This window comes from Lissotriton vulgaris, chromosome 5 (genome assembly GCF_964263255.1).
Source record: "Lissotriton vulgaris chromosome 5, aLisVul1.2, whole genome shotgun sequence".
NCBI classification, from domain to species: domain Eukaryota; kingdom Metazoa; phylum Chordata; class Amphibia; order Caudata; family Salamandridae; genus Lissotriton; species Lissotriton vulgaris.
The window spans coordinates 2,001,001,695-2,001,018,976 of NC_141693.1; the positions used below are offsets into that span (position 1 = coordinate 2,001,001,695).

Genomic DNA, 17,282 nt, shown 5'->3' on the forward strand with positions numbered 1-17,282 from the left:
TTTTCAGTGCTCTCTGGCTGCATCTCACCTGGCCCCCTCGTGCTCAGTGCTCTCTGGCTGAATCTACTGTGCACCCTTCTGCTCAGGGCTCTCTGGCTGAATCTACTGTGCCCCCTCCTGCTCAGTGCTCTCTGGCTGAATCTACTGTGCCCCCTTCTGCTCAGTGCTCTCTGGCTGAATCTACTGTGCCCCCTTCTGCTCAGTGCTCTCTGGCTGAATCTACTGTGCCCCCTCCTGCTCAGTGCTCTCTGGCTGAATCTACTGTGCCCCCTTCTGCTCAGTGCTCTCTGGCTGAATCTACTGTGCCACCTTCTGCTCAGTGCTCTATGGCTGAATCTACTATGGCCCCTTCTGCTCAGTGTTCTCTGGCTGCATCTACTGTGCCACCTTCTGCTCAGTGCTCTCTGGCTGAATCTCACTGTGCCCCCTTCTGCTCAGGGCTCTCTGATCGAATCTACTCGGCCACCTTCTGCTCAGCGTTATCTGGCTGAATCTCACTGTGGCCCCTTCTGCTCAGTGCTCTCTGGCTGAATCCTCCTGTGCCTCCTTCTGCTCAGCGTTCTCCGGATGAATCTCACTGTGCCCCCTTCTTTTCAGTGCTCTCTGGCTGCATCTCACCTGGCCCCCTCGTGCTCAGTGCTCTCTGGCTGAATCTACTGTGCACCCTTCTGCTCAGGGCTCTCTGGCTGAATCTACTGTGCCCCCTCCTGCTCAGTGCTCTCTGGCTGAATCTACTGTGCCCCCTTCTGCTCAGTGCTCTCTGGCTGAATCTACTGTGCCCCCTTCTGCTCAGTGCTCTCTGGCTGAATCTACTGTGCCCCCTCCTGCTCAGTGCTTTCTGGCTGAATCTCACTGTGCTCCCTTCTGCTCAGTGCTCTCTGGCTGAATCTACTGTGCTCCCTCCTGCTCAGTGCTTTCTGGCTGATTCTACTGTGCCCCCTTCTGCTCAGTGCTCTCTGGCTGAATCTCACAGTGCCCCCTTCTGCTCAGTGCTTTCTGGCTGAATCTACTGTGGCCCCTTCTGCTCAGTGCTCTCTGGCTGAATCCTCCTGTGCCACCTTCTACTCAGCGTTCTCTGGCTGAATCTCACTGTGCCCCCTTCTTTTCAGTGCTCTCTGGCTGAATCTCACTGGGCCCCCTTCTTTTCAGTGCTCTATGGCTGAATCTACTGTGCCCCCTCGTGCTCAGTGCTCTCTGGCTGAATCTACTGTGCCCCCTTCTGCTCAGTGCTCTCTGGCTGAATCTACTGTGCCCCCTCCTGCTCAGTGCTTTCTGGCTGAATGTCACTGTGCTCCCTTCTGCTCAGTGCTTTCTGGCTGAATCTCACTGTGCTCCCTTCTGCTCAGTGCTCTCTGGCTGAATCTCACTGTGCCCCCTTCTTTTCAGTGCTCTCTGGCTGAATCTCACTGGGCCCCCTTCTTTTCAGTGCTCTCTGGCTGAATCTACTGTGCCCCCTTTTGCTCAGTGCTCTCTGGCTGAATCTACTGTGCCCCCTCGTGCTCAGTGCTCTCTGGCTGAATCTACTGTGCTCCCTCCTGCTCAGTGCTTTCTGGCTGAATCTACTGTGCCACCTTCTGCTCAGCATTCTCTGGCTGAATCTACTGTGCCCCCTTCTGCTCAGTGCTCTCTGGCTGAATCTCACAGTGCCCCCTTCTGCTCAGTGCTTTCTGGCTGAATCTACTGTGCCCCCTTCTGCTAAGTGCTCTCTGGCTGAATCTACTGTGCCACCTTCTACTCAGCGTTCTCTGGCTGAATCTCACTGTGCCCACTTCTGCTCAGTGCTCTCCGGCTGAATCGACTGTGCCTCCTTTTCAGTGCTCTCTGGCTGAATCACACCTGGCCACCTTCTGCTCAGTGCTCTCTGGCTGAATCTACTGTGCACCCTTCTGCTCAGTGCTCTCTGGCTGAATCTCACTGTGCCCCCTTCTTTTCAGTGCTCTCTGGCTGAATCTACTATGCCCCCTTCTGCTCAGTGATCTCTGGCTAAATCTCACTGTGGCCCCTTCTGCTCAATGCTCCTTGGCTGAGACTACTCTGCCACCTTCTGCTCAGTGCTCTCTGGCTGAATCTACTGTGCCCCCTCGTGCTCAGTGCTCTCTGGCTGAATCTACTGTGCCCCCTTCTGCTCAGTGCTCTCTGGCTGAATCTACTGTGCCCCCTCCTGCTCAGTGCTCTCTGGCTGAATATACTGTGCTCCCTTCTGCTCAGTGCTCTCTGGCTGAATCTACTGTGCCCCCTTCTGCTCAGTGCTCTCTGGCTGAATCTACTGTGCCCCCTTCTGCTCAGTGCTCTCTGGCTGAATCTCACAGTGCCCCCTTCTGCTCAGTGCTTTCTGGCTGAATTGACTGTGCCTCCTTCTGCTCAGTGTTCTCTGGCTGCATCTACTGTGCCCCCTTCTGCTCAGTGCTCTCTGGCTGAATCTACTGTGCCACCTTCTGCTCGGTGCTCTCTGGCTGAATCTCACTGTGCCGCCTTCTGCTCAGGGCTCTCTGATCGAATCTACTCGGCCACCTTCTGCTCAGTGTTCTCTGGCTGAATCTCACTGTGCCCCCTTCTGCTCAGTGCTTTCTGGCTGAATTGACTGTGCTTCCTTCTGCTCAGTGCTCTCTGGCTGAATCTACTATGGCCCCTTCTGCTCAGTGTTCTCTGGCTGCATCTACTGTGCCCCCTTCTGCTCAGTGCTCTCTGGCTGAATCTACTGTGCCACCTTCTGCTCAGTGCTCTCTGGCTGAATCTCACTGTGGCCCCTCGTGCTCAGTGCTCTCTGGCTGAATCGTCCTGTGCCTCCTTCCGCTCAGTGCTCTTTGGCTGAATCTACTGTGCACCCTTCTGCTCAGGGCTCTCTGACTTCAGCTACTGTGGCCCCGTTTGCTCAGTGCTCTCTGGCTGAATCTACTGTGCCCCCTGTGCTCAGTGCTCTCTGGCTGAATCTACTGTGGCCCCGTTTGCTCAGTGCTCTCTGCCTGAATCTACTGTGCCCCCTTCTGCTCAATGTTCTCTGGCTGAATCTCACTGTGCCCCCTCGTGCTCAGTGCTCTCTGGCTGAATCTACTGTGCCCCCTTCTTTTCAGTGCTCTCTGGCTGAATCTACTGTGCCCCCTCGTGCTCAGTGCTCTCTGGCTGAATCGTCCTGTGCCTCCTTCCGCTCAGTGCTCTTTGGCTGAATCTACTGTGCACCCTTCTGCTCAGGGCTCTCTGACTTCAGCTACTGTGGCCCCGTTTGCTCAGTGCTCTCTGGCTGAATCTACTGTGCCCCCTGTGCTCAGTGCTCTCTGGCTGAATCTACTGTGGCCCCGTTTGCTCAGTGCTCTCTGGCTGAATCTACTGTGCCCCCTTCTGCTCAGTGCTCTCTGGCTGAATCTACTGTGCCCCCTCGTGCTCAGTGCTCTCTGGCTGAATCCCACTGTGCCCCCTTCTGCTCAGTGCTCTCTGGCTGAATCTACTGTGCCCCCTTCTGCTCAGTGCTCTCTGGCTTAATCTACTATGCCCCCTTCTGCTCAGTGTTCTCTGGCTGAATCTCACTGTGCCCCCTTCTTTTCAGTGCTCTCTGGCTGAATCCTACCTGGCCCCCTTCTGCTCAGTGATCTCTGGCTGAATCTCACTGTGCCCCCTCCTGCTCAGTGCTCTCTGGCTGAATCTACTGTGCCCCCTTCTGCTCAGTGCTCTCTGGCTGAATCTCACAGTGCCCCCTTCTGCTCAGTGCTTTCTGGCTGAATCGACTGTGCCTCCTTCTGCTCAGTGCTCTCTGGCTGAATCTACTGTGCCCCCTACTGCTCAGTGCTCTCTGGCTGAATGTACTATGGCCCCTTCTGCTCAGTGCCTTCTAGCTGAATCGACTGTGCCTCCTTCTGCTCAGTGCTCTCTGGCTGAATCTACTGTGCCCCCTTCTGGTCAGTGCTCTCTGGCTGAATCTACTGTGCCCCCTTCTGCTCAGCGTTCTCTGGCTGAATCTCACTGTGCCCCCATCTTTTCAGTGCTCTGGCTGCATCTCACCTGGCCCCCTTCTGCTCAGTGCTCTCTGGCTGAATCTACTGTGCCCCCTTCTGTTCAGTGCTCTCTGGCTGAATCTACTGTGCCCCCTCCTGCTCAGTTCTCTCTGGTTGAATCTACTGTGCCACCTTCTGCTCAGCGTTCTCTGGCTGAATCCCACTGTGCCCCCTTCTTTTCAGTGCTCTCTGGCTGCATCTCACCTGGCCCCCTACTGCTCAGTGCTCTCTGGCTGAATCTACTGTGGCCCCTTTTGCTCAGTTCTCTCTGGTTGAATCTACTATGCCACCTTCTGCTCAGCGTTCTCTGGCTGAATCTCACTGTGCCCCCTTCTTTTCAGTGCTCTCTGGCTGCATCTCACCTGGCCCCCTACTGCTCAGTGCTCTCTGGCTGAATCTACTGTGGCCCCTTTTGCTCAGTGCTCTCTGGCTGAATCTACTGTGCCCCCTCGTGCTCAGTGCTCTCTGGCTGAATATCACTGTGCCCCCTTCTTTTTAGTGCTCTCTGGCTGAATCTCACTGTGCCCCCTTCTGCTCAGTACTCTCTGGCTGAATCTACTGTGCCCCCTCCTGCTCAGTTCTCTCTGGTTGAATCTACTATGCCACCTTCTGCTCAGCGTTCTCTGGCTGAATCTCACTGTGCCCCCTTCTTTTCCGTGCTCTCTGGCTGCATCTCACCTGGCCCCCTACTGCTCAGTGCTCTCTGGCTGAATCTACTGTGGCCCCTTTTGCTCAGTGCTCTCTGGCTGAATCTACTGTGCCCCCTCGTGCTCAGTGCTCTCTGGCTGAATATCACTGTGCCCCCTTCTTTTCAGTGCTCTATGGCTGAATCTACTGTGGCCCCTTCTGCTCAGTGCTCTCTGCCTGAATCTACTGTGGCCCCTTCTGCTCAGTGCTCTCTGGCTGAATCTACTGTGGCCCCTTTTGCTCAGTGCTCTCTGGCTGAATCTACTGTGCCCCCTCGTGCTCAGTGCTCTCTGGCTGAATATCACTGTGCCCCCTTCTTTTCAGTGCTCTCTGGCTGAATCTCACTGTGCCCCCTTCTGCTCAGTGCTCTCTGGCTGAATCTACTGTGCCCCCTCCTGCTCAGTTCTCTCTGGTTGAATCTACTATGCCACCTTCTGCTCAGCGTTCTCTGGCTGAATCTCACTGTGCCCCCTTCTTTTCAGTGCTCTCTGGCTGCATCTCACCTGGCCCCCTACTGCTCAGTGCTCTCTGGCTGAATCTACTGTGGCCCCTTTTGCTCAGTGCTCTCTGGCTGAATCTACTGTGCCCCCTCGTGCTCAGTGCTCTCTGGCTGAATATCACTGTGCCCCCTTCTTTTCAGTGCTCTCTGGCTGCATCTCACCTGGCCCACTTCTGCTCAGTGCTCTCTGGCTGAATCTACTGTGCCCCTCCTACTCAGTTCTCTCTGGTTGAATCTACTATGCCACCTTCTGCTCAGCGTTCTCTGGCTGAATCTCACTGTGCCCCCTTCTTTTCAGTGCTCTCTGGCTGCATCTCACCTGGCCCCCTACTGCTCAGTGCTCTCTGGCTGAATATACTGTGGCCCCTTTTGCTCAGTGCTCTCTGGCTGAATCTACTGTGCCCCCTCGTGCTCAGTGCTCTCTGGCTGAATATCACTGTGCCCCCTTCTTTTCAGTGCTCTCTGGCTGAATCTCACTGTGCCCCCTTCTGCTCAGTATTCTCTAGCTGAATCTACTGTGCCCCCTCCTGCTCAGTTCTCTCTGGTTGAATCTCACTGTGCCCTCTTCTGCTCAGTGCTCTCTGGCTGAATCTACTGTGCCCCCTCCTGCTCAGTTCTCTCTGGTTGAATCTACTATGCCACCTTCTGCTCAGCGTTCTCTGGCTGAATCTCACTGTGCCCCCTTCTTTTCAGTGCTCTCTGGCTGCATCTCACCTGGCCCCCTACTGCTCAGTGCTCTCTGGCTGAATCTACTGTGGCCCCTTTTGCTCAGTGCTCTCTGGCTGAATCTACTGTGCCCCCTCGTGCTCAGTGCTCTCTGGCTGAATATCACTGTGCCCCCTTCTTTTCAGTGCTCTCTGGCTGCATCTCACCTGGCCCCCTTCTGCTCAGTGCTCTCTGGCTGAATCTACTGTGCCCCTCCTACTCAGTTCTCTCTGGTTGAATCTACTATGCCACCTTCTGCTCAGCGTTCTCTGGCTGAATCTCACTGTGCCCCCTTCTTTTCAGTGCTCTCTGGCTGCATCTCACCTGGCCCCCTACTGCTCAGTGCTCTCTGGCTGAATCTACTGTGGCCCCTTTTGCTCAGTGCTCTCTGGCTGAATCTACTGTGCCCCCTCGTGCTCAGTGCTCTCTGGCTGAATATCACTGTGCCCCCTTCTTTTCAGTGCTCTCTGGCTGAATCTCACTGTGCCCCCTTCTGCTCAGTGCTCTCTGGCTGAATCTACTGTGCCCCCTCGTGCTCAGTGCTCTCTGGCTGAATCTCACTGTGCCCTCTTCTGCTCAGTGCTCTCTGGCTGAATCTACTGTGCCCCCTCCTGCTCAGTTCTCTCTGGTTGAATCTACTATGCCACCTTCTGCTCAGCGTTCTCTGGCTGAATCTCACTGTGCACCCTTCTTTTCAGTGCTCTCTGGCTGCATCTCACCTGGCCCCCTACTGCTCAGTGCTCTCTGGCTGAATCTACTGTGCCCCCTCGTGCTCAGTGCTCTCTGGCTGAATATCACTGTGCCCCCTTCTTTTCAGTGCTCCCTGGCTAAATCTACTGTGGCCCCTTCTGCTCAGTGCTCTATGGCTGAATCTACTGTGCCACCTTCTGCTCAGTGCTCTATGGCTGAATCTCACTGTGCCCCCTTCTGCTCAGTGCTCTCTGGCTGAATCTACTGTGCCCCCTCGTGCTCAGTGCTCTCTGGCTGAATATCACTGTGCCCCCTTCTTTTCAGTGCTCCCTGGCTGAATCTCACTGTGCCCCCTTCTGCACAGTGCTCTCTGGCTGAATCTCACTGTACCCCCTTCTGCTCAGTGCTCTCTGGCTGAATCTACTGTGCCCCCTTCTGCTCAGTGCTCTCTGGCTGAATCTACTGTGCTCCCTCCTGCTCAGTGCTCTCTGGCTGAATCTACTGTGCCCCCTTCTGCTCAGTGCTCTCTGGCTGAATCTACTGTGCCCCTTCTGCTCAGTGCTCTCTGCCTGAATCTACTGTGGCCCCTTCTGCTCAGTGCTCTTTGACTGAATCTCACTGTGCCCCCTCCTGCTCAGTGCTCTCTGGCTGAATCTCATTGTGCCCCCTTCTGCTCAGTATGCGTGCAGAATGCAACCCCAAGACCTACGGCCTAGGAGGCTCCGATAGAATACAACTCTGCTTGTCCTTGGCCGCCCTCCGTACTCACGTGTTTGGGTCCTTTATGATCCACCAGTTGTTGACATCCTTGTAGGGGTAACACGTCACCTGCTGCTGGTGAGAGCTGCCTCGGCCATCTTCATACCTGCACAGGTAAGCAAAGACCCAAAACAGTGATAATGGAGCCGGGCACCTACTTCTGATCATTGACTGAAGATTGGAAACAAAAAGAACACGTGGACAGAATATTGTGTCAAATATCAAGGACCAGAATACAGAGAAGGTAAGTGCCAATAGGTACGTAAAGATTTACTATTAACTCCACAGCTGCATACCTTGAAGAGATATCGATCTCTTATCTTGCCAGGGTACGGTTACATATATGTGGAATTATATATAGTCAAACTTTGCTTGCCTGTACAAACTTACCTCCACAATATTTTTGTCCTCTATATTCTTGACACCAAATTATGTCCCAGAATATTTTTGTTTCAGATATTCTGTCCCCCCCCTTCCTTTGTATCCAGCACAAGGTTCAGGAGCAAAGCGACCGAGTTACACCAACTGATCCAAAATATCAGAGCAATGGGCAGAAGGAGGCTACTCAATAAAACAATCATGCCAAGCATTAGGGGAGCAAAGTCCTTGCCCACTGCACACAAGTGGATACCAGGAAGGCCCTACACCTTCCCAGGTGCAACAAATCAAACACGGGAAGACTTACTTTATCAATGATCATTGGCTGATCTATGGCTTGGGTCTCACTTGAATGCGGTAACCTCATGCCTCGTAACACAGGTCTGTTCGCAGAGCAGGGATTTGTGGGGGGTGGAGGATTATTCTGAGCGCCATCAGATCAAAGCAGGGGTCTAACGGCACCCCAAGAATTAAACAGACTCATTCTAGCAGGTGAAATGTTAGACAATAATTGTCAAAAATATATATGATTCCTTTTGTTAGCCTCATATTATTGACAACTTGTGACACACATTCTAATTGAGAGAACAGTTGGTCAAAGTTTCCATGTTCGATTGTACGGCTAACGAGTGTTTCCCCCGTAGTGGCACAGTGTAACCTGCTATATCGCCAACACATAGGACCCGCCTATGTCATTCGCTGAAACCCCATTATAGGACGGTTCACCTTTACAAATATTAAAATCTCGTTAAGCACAGGCTGCGCCTAAAAGCCTGAACTATACACAATTTAATCAGGATTTTTTTCTAGTTTCAGCAACAACAAAAAATATACAAGTTTGTTTCACCAAACCCGTTGCCCCACCCATTCCATATGTGTATCACACATAGTAGCACAAACTGAAAGAAAATATCATGTGGGCTGCAGATCAGTGTGTGCCTTCACACAGTTCTGTCCTCAGAAACAATGCCATTTATAATTTTTGCCCTTGTATCTTTACTTTCCTATTTAATCTACCGTCTTGATGAAGCCCGAGGCCTATGCCCAACTACTGGGTGTAACACGTGTTGCCGGTAAATCAAATGGAGGAAACTTTGACCAACTATTCACTGAATTAAAATGTGTATTGTTCGCTCTTATGTTTTCATATCCCTATTTTCTTTGTCAATATGATGGTAACAAAAAGAATGATAATGTACTTTGACTATTATTGTCTAACGTTTTTAACAAGTGCATCGTCCTGCTGTAAACACTGATACAAACTAGCTAAACAGACTTCACCAATCATAAATTGGGTATTAACGAGTATAAATAGGTATAAAGGCCCTTAAATATTTTCAAAAATTAAAGAGACTCATGTAGTGTGGAAGGTGGAAGAGACAGCATAGGTGTTCTTATGGAAGTCCCACCCCTCTCCTATTACATCATAGGTGTTGCTTTAAGAGTGCAGATACACTCACCTGATAGGGTAGGTGTTCTTGTGGGAGTCCCGCCCCTCTCCTATTACAGCATAGATGTTGCTTTAAGGGTGCAGATACACTCACCTGATAGGGTAGGTGTTCTTGTGGGAGTCCCGCCCCTCTCCTATTACAGCATAGATGTTGCTTTAAGGGTGCAGATACACTCACCTGATAGGGTAGGTGTTCTTGTGGGAGTGCAGCCAGCATGGCACTGGTTTGCTCATCACGCTCCTTATGGTGACCTGTGACCCATATGCCACCTCCAATGGCTGACCATGTGTGATCCGTGCCAATCCTCCCTGCACAAACACAGAAAAACTGATATCTACCATCTCTAAGAAATGTTTGGTCATCTTCCAAGCTTTGCCAACTGCACAGGTAAAATAGAATCATACTCAAGAAATCAAGAGTGCTCCGTATATGATAGCACCCCTTCAGGCCCTGTCAAAACACGCTGTCAGCCGTCTAACATGGGATTTCCTCAGTTATGTGAGTAGATAGCAGGTTCGACACAGCCATGTGTCCGTAGAATGGGTTTAAGCATTGTACAAAGGGCCACGTTCGAAAGGCAAATGTGATTTATAGGAAACAGTAGGGTAGAAATGTGTTGTGCTGCACTCTGTAGTTGGTTGGGTTTAGTGTGAAAACAGACAAAAAAATATATACTTTCCAAAACATGGACTCCAAATTAAAGTGCCAGAACCTACATAAATATATCCCTAAAAACATTACAGAGCAGCACATTAGATTTACAAGTCAGTTTGCTAATCTGTTTGGCCTGTAAAGGGCAGCAGGGTGGAGATACATCTGCCTAGCCACTAGGAACAGAAGGCAAATATCTGACCTCTAACAGGTAACAGGGAAGGTATACACGTGTCTCTCAGCCTTTAGGGAACAGCAGGGTGGAGATACAGCCCAGCCTGACCACTAGGAACAGAAGGCCTATACCAGTCCTCTAATGGGTAACAGGGAAGGTATGCATGTGTCGCTCAGTCCTTTAGGGAACAGCAGGGTGGAGATACAGCCCAGCCTGACCACTAGGAACAGAAGGCATCTGTCTAACTTTTATGGGCCAGCAGGCAGGGCAAGCACATGCCCCTGCCCAGTAAGCAGCACCAGGATGGACATAGAGCTCAGTTTAACCAGTAAGAACAGACAGTGCTGAAGCTAACAATCCGGTTAAATTCTTGCAATATTGGGCCTACCATGGGCCCCTGGTTGATGCCTTTTCTCGTATGGGTCTCTGCCCAGAAGAGAGATTCCAAAAGAGATAGAGTCTTATCCTAATTATCACATTTGGTAAGCCCTAGTCCGGGGCACCTTTTCCCATGCTTTCCTTGGTGCATTGCTAACCTTTTTGTCTATTGTAGGCTTTACGCGTCACTGTAAGTAACCATCTTCTAGTGTACCTCACCATCACTCGCGGGCACACTTGTTTTTCCCAACCATCCACTTCGCTCTCCTTAGTTGTCCGCTTTCGGCTTTTCCTCTATGTACGTGGCAAGCCTTGCCTGTCTTGATGGATTCCTCTGGCCTTCTCATTTTCCCTCATTTTCTTATACCAAGTTTGTATTTTTTTTTGCCATTCCAAATATCAATTCCTGATGATGAACCTTAATTACCTCTGAGCTGAAACGTTGTGGGCTTTGCTCGAAATTAACTAAAATAGATTTGCTCATGGTCTGTTTTGTTATTTGAAAAGAAGACCTATATACTTTTCACAGTTTTGATCTGTCTCTTTTGTGTGAACCACCATGAGCAACAAGCACTTTTTTTCACACCAACCACCTGTTACTGTTTAACATTTATAGCACTCTTTAAGTAAAATATTACAGTGAAGTGTACTGAGACTCATGTATTTTTGAGAAATATTGCTTTCCTAAATGTTGCATGTGTGTTACATTACACAGTAATGTGACGTGCCTTTAGTTCACTGTTCAGTTTCAGTAATAACAGACGGCACCTGCCTGATTTTTAAGAGGCAGCAAATGGCGCGTGTTGCTCTGCCTTGTTGAGCATAGAGATAAAGGTGTGCCTGGGTAGTAAGAACAGACAAAATTAGTCTGAACTTTATGTACCAGCAGCAGGGCTTGCATGTGTCTCTCAACCCTCTAGGGAGCATCACACAGAAGATGTTATGTTATGTTATGTTATGTTATATTAATTTATTATGCGCACAGATACTCCAGCCAAGGAGCGTCCCGGCGCAGAGACAAGGTAGAACATAACACAACAGGAGAAATGAAAAACATAAAAGCAGCTAAAACAGGAATGTTTTTATGGCCCTCCGGAAAGTCAAGAGGTCCTCCATCAGACGGATTTCAACAGGGAGGGAATTCCATGCTGACGCGGCCTTTACACTAAACGAGCGGCCTCCCATGCGACTGAGCCTGAATCTGGGGACCACAGCAAGGGCCAAGCCCTGGGAACGAAGGGTACGGGTGGGAACATAAAAGGAGAGACAGCTAGATAAGATTTCCGGGCCTATACCTCTCAGAATCTTAAAGGCAAGACACAGAACCTTAAAGAGGATGCGCTTCCTTACAGGGAGCCAATGTAGGGAACGAAGGACACTTGCCACCGAGCTGAATCTGGGCAGGTCGACAATCGCCCTCGCCGCAGCATTCTGAACCCGCTGCAGACGGGTTAACTCGGCCTGGTTGGCCCCAGCCAAAAGCGAGCTGGCATAATCCAGGCGAGAGATGATGGTTGCCTGGATCACCAGCTGCCTGGTCGGGGCGTCAAAGAACTTGAGAACAGGTCTCAAGCCCCTTAGCAGTCCGAAACAACAGGCCGCAGTTTTTTTAGTGTGCCCTACAAAGGAAAGGCCCGCATCCAGCCAAACCCCCAGGTTTTTCACCTCCGATACCGGGGTCGGAGTAGGTCCCAACTCTGAGGGCCACCATTGGTCACCCCACAGCTCCACTCCCTTACCGACAACCATCACCTCCGTTTTTGTGGCATTTAGCTGGAGACAGTTGCCTGTCAACCAGCTGGCCACCGCCTTCAGTCCAGACTGAAACCTGGGGGCCTCAATCTCCGCATCCCCGCTGAGAGTAACCGCCAGCTGTGTGTCGTCAGCATATGAGACCAAAGTTAGGCCCCACTGCCTAGCGACATCAGCCAGCGGTCTCACGTAAAGGTTGAACAACGTGGGACTCAGCGAGGACCCTTGCGGAACCCCCATGGCCAGCGGTTGGAAATTGGACTTGAAGGGAGGGATGGCAACACAGAAGGAGCGGTCATCTAGAAAGGAGCGGAACCATTGCAACACCTGACCGCCAATGCCAGTCTCCTCAAGCCGATGCAGGAGGATGCTGTGGTCTACCGTGTCAAAGGCGGCGCTAAGGTCTAACAATATAAGCGCCGCCGTTTGACCAGCATCCAGCCTTGCACGGAGATGTTCCACCATCACAAGTAACGCGGTCTCTGTGCTGTGACCGGCACGAAATCCGTTTTGTGTGGGGTCGAGGGCATTGGTCCGTACAAGATGTTCAGACAGGGCCAGATTGACATGGGCCTCTGTGATCTTGGCTGGCCAGGGTAGCAACGAAATGGGGCGATAACTTTCGGGCTTGGACTGGTCCAGGGAGGGCTTTTTGATAATTGGGGACACACAGCTTGCTTCCACTTAGCTGGAACTACTCCCGTTTCCAAGGAAAGGTTGACAAGGGAACATACAGCTGAACGTCCCATAAAAGCCTGATCTCGAAAGAGAGCAGGCCTTACTGGATCAGATGGAGATCCAGATTTGACTTGCAACGCAAGTTTATCAAACCCGTCCAAGGTGAGGGGGGGGGAAGACAAGCAGAGTAGTCTGATGGTGGGTCCCACTGGTGCTTTCCCGACCGGACCCTATGCTAGGGAATGTCCGATAGATAGCTTGGACTTTCCCCAGGAAATAAGAGGCAAGGGATTCACAGTGGGAAAGGGAGCTTACGGCCGTAGAGGTAGTCCGTTTTGCCGTGAGATCTTTTACGGCCTTAAAAATGGCTTTCGACGGATTAGTACTGTTCCGGAGATCTGTCTGGCAACATCATTTTCAATTGACCATAACTTTAAAATAACAAGCAAACAAATCTTCACTAGACCCTGTACCACAGCAGTGAAGAAGGTGGACTCAATGTACCCAATGCTCGAGGAACACCAGTCTTTCTTGTACAGGGGCCAATATATTCCTTACCTCCAGGCTGGCTTGGAAAGCACTACTCATAATCTGGTCATGGGGTCCTGAGCGGCACAGCAGTGACAGGTGGACGTAGAAGATGCACAGGTAGAGCATGATGGGGGTCACCAGCAGAGCCCCAGCGCGGGCCAGCATGTGGCACAATACAGTAATCTGAGGAAACAAGGAAGACAGTGGCAGAGGGCGCCTAGGAGTAATGTTAGTTACATGACGGACTGTTCCAAAGGGCACCTTGATGTTTAACTCTGCTTCAACATTTAACCACTTTGTGTCATATTGGGCATTTTGCTTCACCTTGCTCGCCTCTGCTGTATCATGTGACACGAGCAATAGTTTTCAGCAATGGGACACGTGCTAGTGTTACATAAAAGACACTGTGCTCGATAGAAATGGTCAAAGGGCTTGTAGGCAAATTAACCCTCCTAAGAAGATGAGCCCCAACAAAACATACAGACAGTAAGTTTCCTAACAAACAAACCCATATACTCCGGCCCAGAACTAAAATCCCATGTTATAAATCTGGGAAATGTGCTCCACATTTAATCAGTGATAATATTCTAATCCAGACCCAAAATGATACAGAAATACCAATACCATAGCATACCATATGATGGGACAGATCTCCCACATGTCAGGATGATAGAGCCGGGGTGTCTCAAATACTGGGTATGTAGAATTTGGGGAAATTTTTGTTTAAACAGTGGTAGACATTTAAGAACAAACATACTGTTTTCCAGTCAAGGGCTGCGGTTTCTCCCAGCTCCTCCAGGAATACTTACGTTAGATAAGGCTTTGTCACCCACAAGCTGCCACATGTGGACCCCAGCCAAGACCAAGAGCAAAACGTAGGTGAAGAGGCCCATATATTTCACCCTGCAATGGAAGCAGTAGCAGAGGCTGAGAATACCTGGCCATGCATATAATACAAGGTAACACGAGGCGTCCTGGCGCTAAAGGAAAGATCACCCACAGCAGTCTTAGCAGCAGAGAGTCTAAATGACATTTAGGCAGGAGTCGAAGAGTAGGGTTTTTAAGCTCTTTCTGAAAATGGACGGGATATTTCTCAAGTCAAGTGGAAGAGCATTCCACAGCTTAGAGGCCAGGAAAAGAAATGGTGTATGTGGCAATAGGTTACTATTTCCCACCCCCTTTTGCCTGAATTTTCTGAACTGAACGTGAATAGTTTTAAAGCCCAAGCCTCGTCCAGAATTGAGAGACGAGTTTCAAGGAGCTTGGGATTTGTTTGCAGCAGCCTTAACAATTATACACCAAGAGAACTGCAGCCACCCAGCTATCAATCCCTTAGTTTGCATGCGTTTCCTTGACCGGCTTTTAAACTCACATGTGAATTATTTATCTGTTCTCATTTCTTTGTAGAACTGCCCTCAAGTCCATGCATCTAAGATTTGATTTTGAGCTTCTGCAAGCGCAGCATGTATGATACATTCAGAAGGACCCTGCGGTTATAAACTCTTGACCTTATTGCCCACATTACCGCCTCCCATGGGTGCTTTCTTGAACATGGGCAGGATGAATGGGGAAGAAGTAGTAAGTAATTTGAATACCCGGTGTCTTCTTAATGGAGGCGGTACATACCCAGTGACTGGGCCTCTTGACACATCTCAGAGTTCAGGAAGATGTTGCGGGCTCATTTAACCCAATCTGCTGACGTTTGATTTGATGTATAAAGGTGCATTTGGGACATGTTAAGAGTCATTTTGAGTATACCAGGGCACATTGGGGTTTATAGAGTGCATACATGGGTGTAACATTCTTGGAGGGCTTGTTAAGATTCATAAAGTCCATAGTAAAGTGTTCTAATTAATAGGGTGCATACCAGGGGAGGCCAAGATTCATTGGGTGCATACTAGGAGGCTAGGATTTATAGGGTGCATAACAGGTGTGAGAAAGTACCTATTTTGACATGGTTAGTCCCCCAACTTTTTGTTTGGACATTGATGTGGTTTCGACTGTAGTGCACAGGGTACTTGCCAATCATGTCCTTTGAGCCAGTGTTTTTTCCCAAACAAACATTCCCCAACTGGCCATTCAGGCCCCCTGTAAGTCCCTAGTAAAATGTACCTGGGTACCAAGGAAAGGGCATGAGGACTGAAGAGGGCCCCCTAGGCACCGCTCACCTAGTCCATGCAGACTGCCACTGCAGCATGCCTGGCGCAGACAGAATAACAAAGTTGACATGGCACACTACCTGTGTGCAGTGACGGCTATCACTGCCTAAGATATAGGCAAGTCACCCTCTAGCAGGCCTTACCAGCCCTAAGGCTGCGTGCACTAAATCCCAGGTGTGGGCATATTTGCATGAGCAGATAGGCCCCTACAATATTGTGCTCTATTCCTTACTATTGCAAGTGCCAGTGAAGACATTGAGAATACATGGGCTGGAAAATCGACAACTCGAGTTCCACAGCACCATGGTGGCTTCACTGGACACAGGAGTGTTTTGGTAGCAAACTAGTCTTCACAATAAATCCACACTGATGCCAGTGCTGGATTTATTGTAACATGTACTCAGAGGGCACCTTAAAGTTGCCCCCTGAAAACCTACCACGCCTGGTGTGGGCACTGACTGGCTTTAGGCAGCCTGTCACACACAGACATGTTTCTGGACCCCTGGGTGGAGAGCCTCTGCTCTCTGGGACTAGAAACAATGTACATCCTGGGCAGAGGTGTTATGCCTCCACCCCCAGGATGGGTCAGTGCTCAAAGGGGAACCTTCAAAGGCATGCCGCCTCTGTAAGGCGAACCCCAGCCTCTGCAGCAAGCAACAGATTTCAGCCCCCTGCGTACACCCCCACTTTGGGCAGGTAAGCCAGCGGGGAAAACTTAGAAAGGCTAGGGAGGAGTGACACTTTTGCCAATTCCACCCCTCAGGTGAAAGTGACAAAGTTATGCACACTTTTCAGTCCCCTCCATCTTAAAGATGAGAGAACTCCTCCAAACAGGGCTAGCTCAACCCCTAACACCCCCCCCCACCCCCCCCCCCCACAGGAGGGCGGCATAATAGTGGGTGTAGTCATCCCAAGTAAGGTGCCTAACGGCCCTACCTACTACTCCCCTACAACTCACCCTAAATTTAGTATTTAGGTGGCTCTCCCAGACCTAGAAGTTAGGTACCTGCAACCTAAGAAGAAAGACGAAGATGTTGCAGGGCAGCGAAGTCTGAAGACGATGACTGACTTGGCCCCAGCCCTACCAGCCGGTCTCCAGCTTCCATACCCTGCAAGAAGACGACCCCTGTTCTGCAGCCAGCAACTTCCAAAAACCCAAGAAAGACTGGCTGAATTTTGAAAACGACTAGAACTCCAGAGGACAGAAGTTCTGTCCCCTAGAAACCAACACAAAGGACTCCGGTGCCCTGTGGATCCTTGAGTCATGCCTACTCTGCACCCGACCCCTCCCCCCTTGTCCAAGTGGCCCATCAACCCATAAGAAATTCCCCAGTGATCCTGATCTCAAGTTCAGCGTTGGCTGACCCCTCCTGGACTCCATGACGATGCCTGCAGTCTGAATCCAGAGGCTCCCTCTGACCACGACCGGCTCCGGTAAGAAGACTCAGAAATCTAAAGGCAACCCTGCACCCGAAGCCCCTGTGCCTTGGTGAGCCGAATCTACGGTGCCCCTACGACCCCCTATATCCCTACTTACCTTTGCTGTTGTTGGTCTCCCTCCTGCAACTTCTGGTGCGACACCTCCAACCTGTTTGTCAAGAGCAAAGTCTTCATTGAAAGAACTGAGTGCCCAACGCTAAAATTGCGCCCTGCACCTGGCCGCCCCTGTGCCTCTGGTGGTGTGTGTTTGGTGCTGCTTTGTTGTCCCCCCAGTGCTGGCTCTTACCCCCAAAGCTTGTCCCCTGCTCCAAATCTACTTACCTGCAAGCGGTTTAGCTTTGAGCACCAATAGTCTCTACTAAA

General features: G+C 50.7%; 1 protein-coding gene across 4 annotated transcripts in view; it reads right to left on the reverse strand.

Annotated features, from left to right (window-relative positions):
- The window catches only part of POMT1 (protein O-mannosyltransferase 1), an 81,363-nt gene that overhangs the window by 39,850 nt on the left and 24,231 nt on the right, over nt 1-17,282 (reverse strand). For all 4 annotated transcript variants that reach the window (XM_086924789.1, XM_086924787.1, XM_086924786.1 and 1 more), the window contains exons 8-11: nt 14,130-14,223; nt 13,348-13,503; nt 9,333-9,463; nt 7,337-7,432 (exon numbers count right to left, since the gene is read on the reverse strand). In XM_086924789.1, the coding sequence (XP_086780915.1) occupies nt 7,337-7,432; nt 9,333-9,463; nt 13,348-13,503; nt 14,130-14,223 (477 nt within the window). The remainder of the gene's footprint in view (nt 1-7,336; nt 7,433-9,332; nt 9,464-13,347; nt 13,504-14,129; nt 14,224-17,282) is intronic.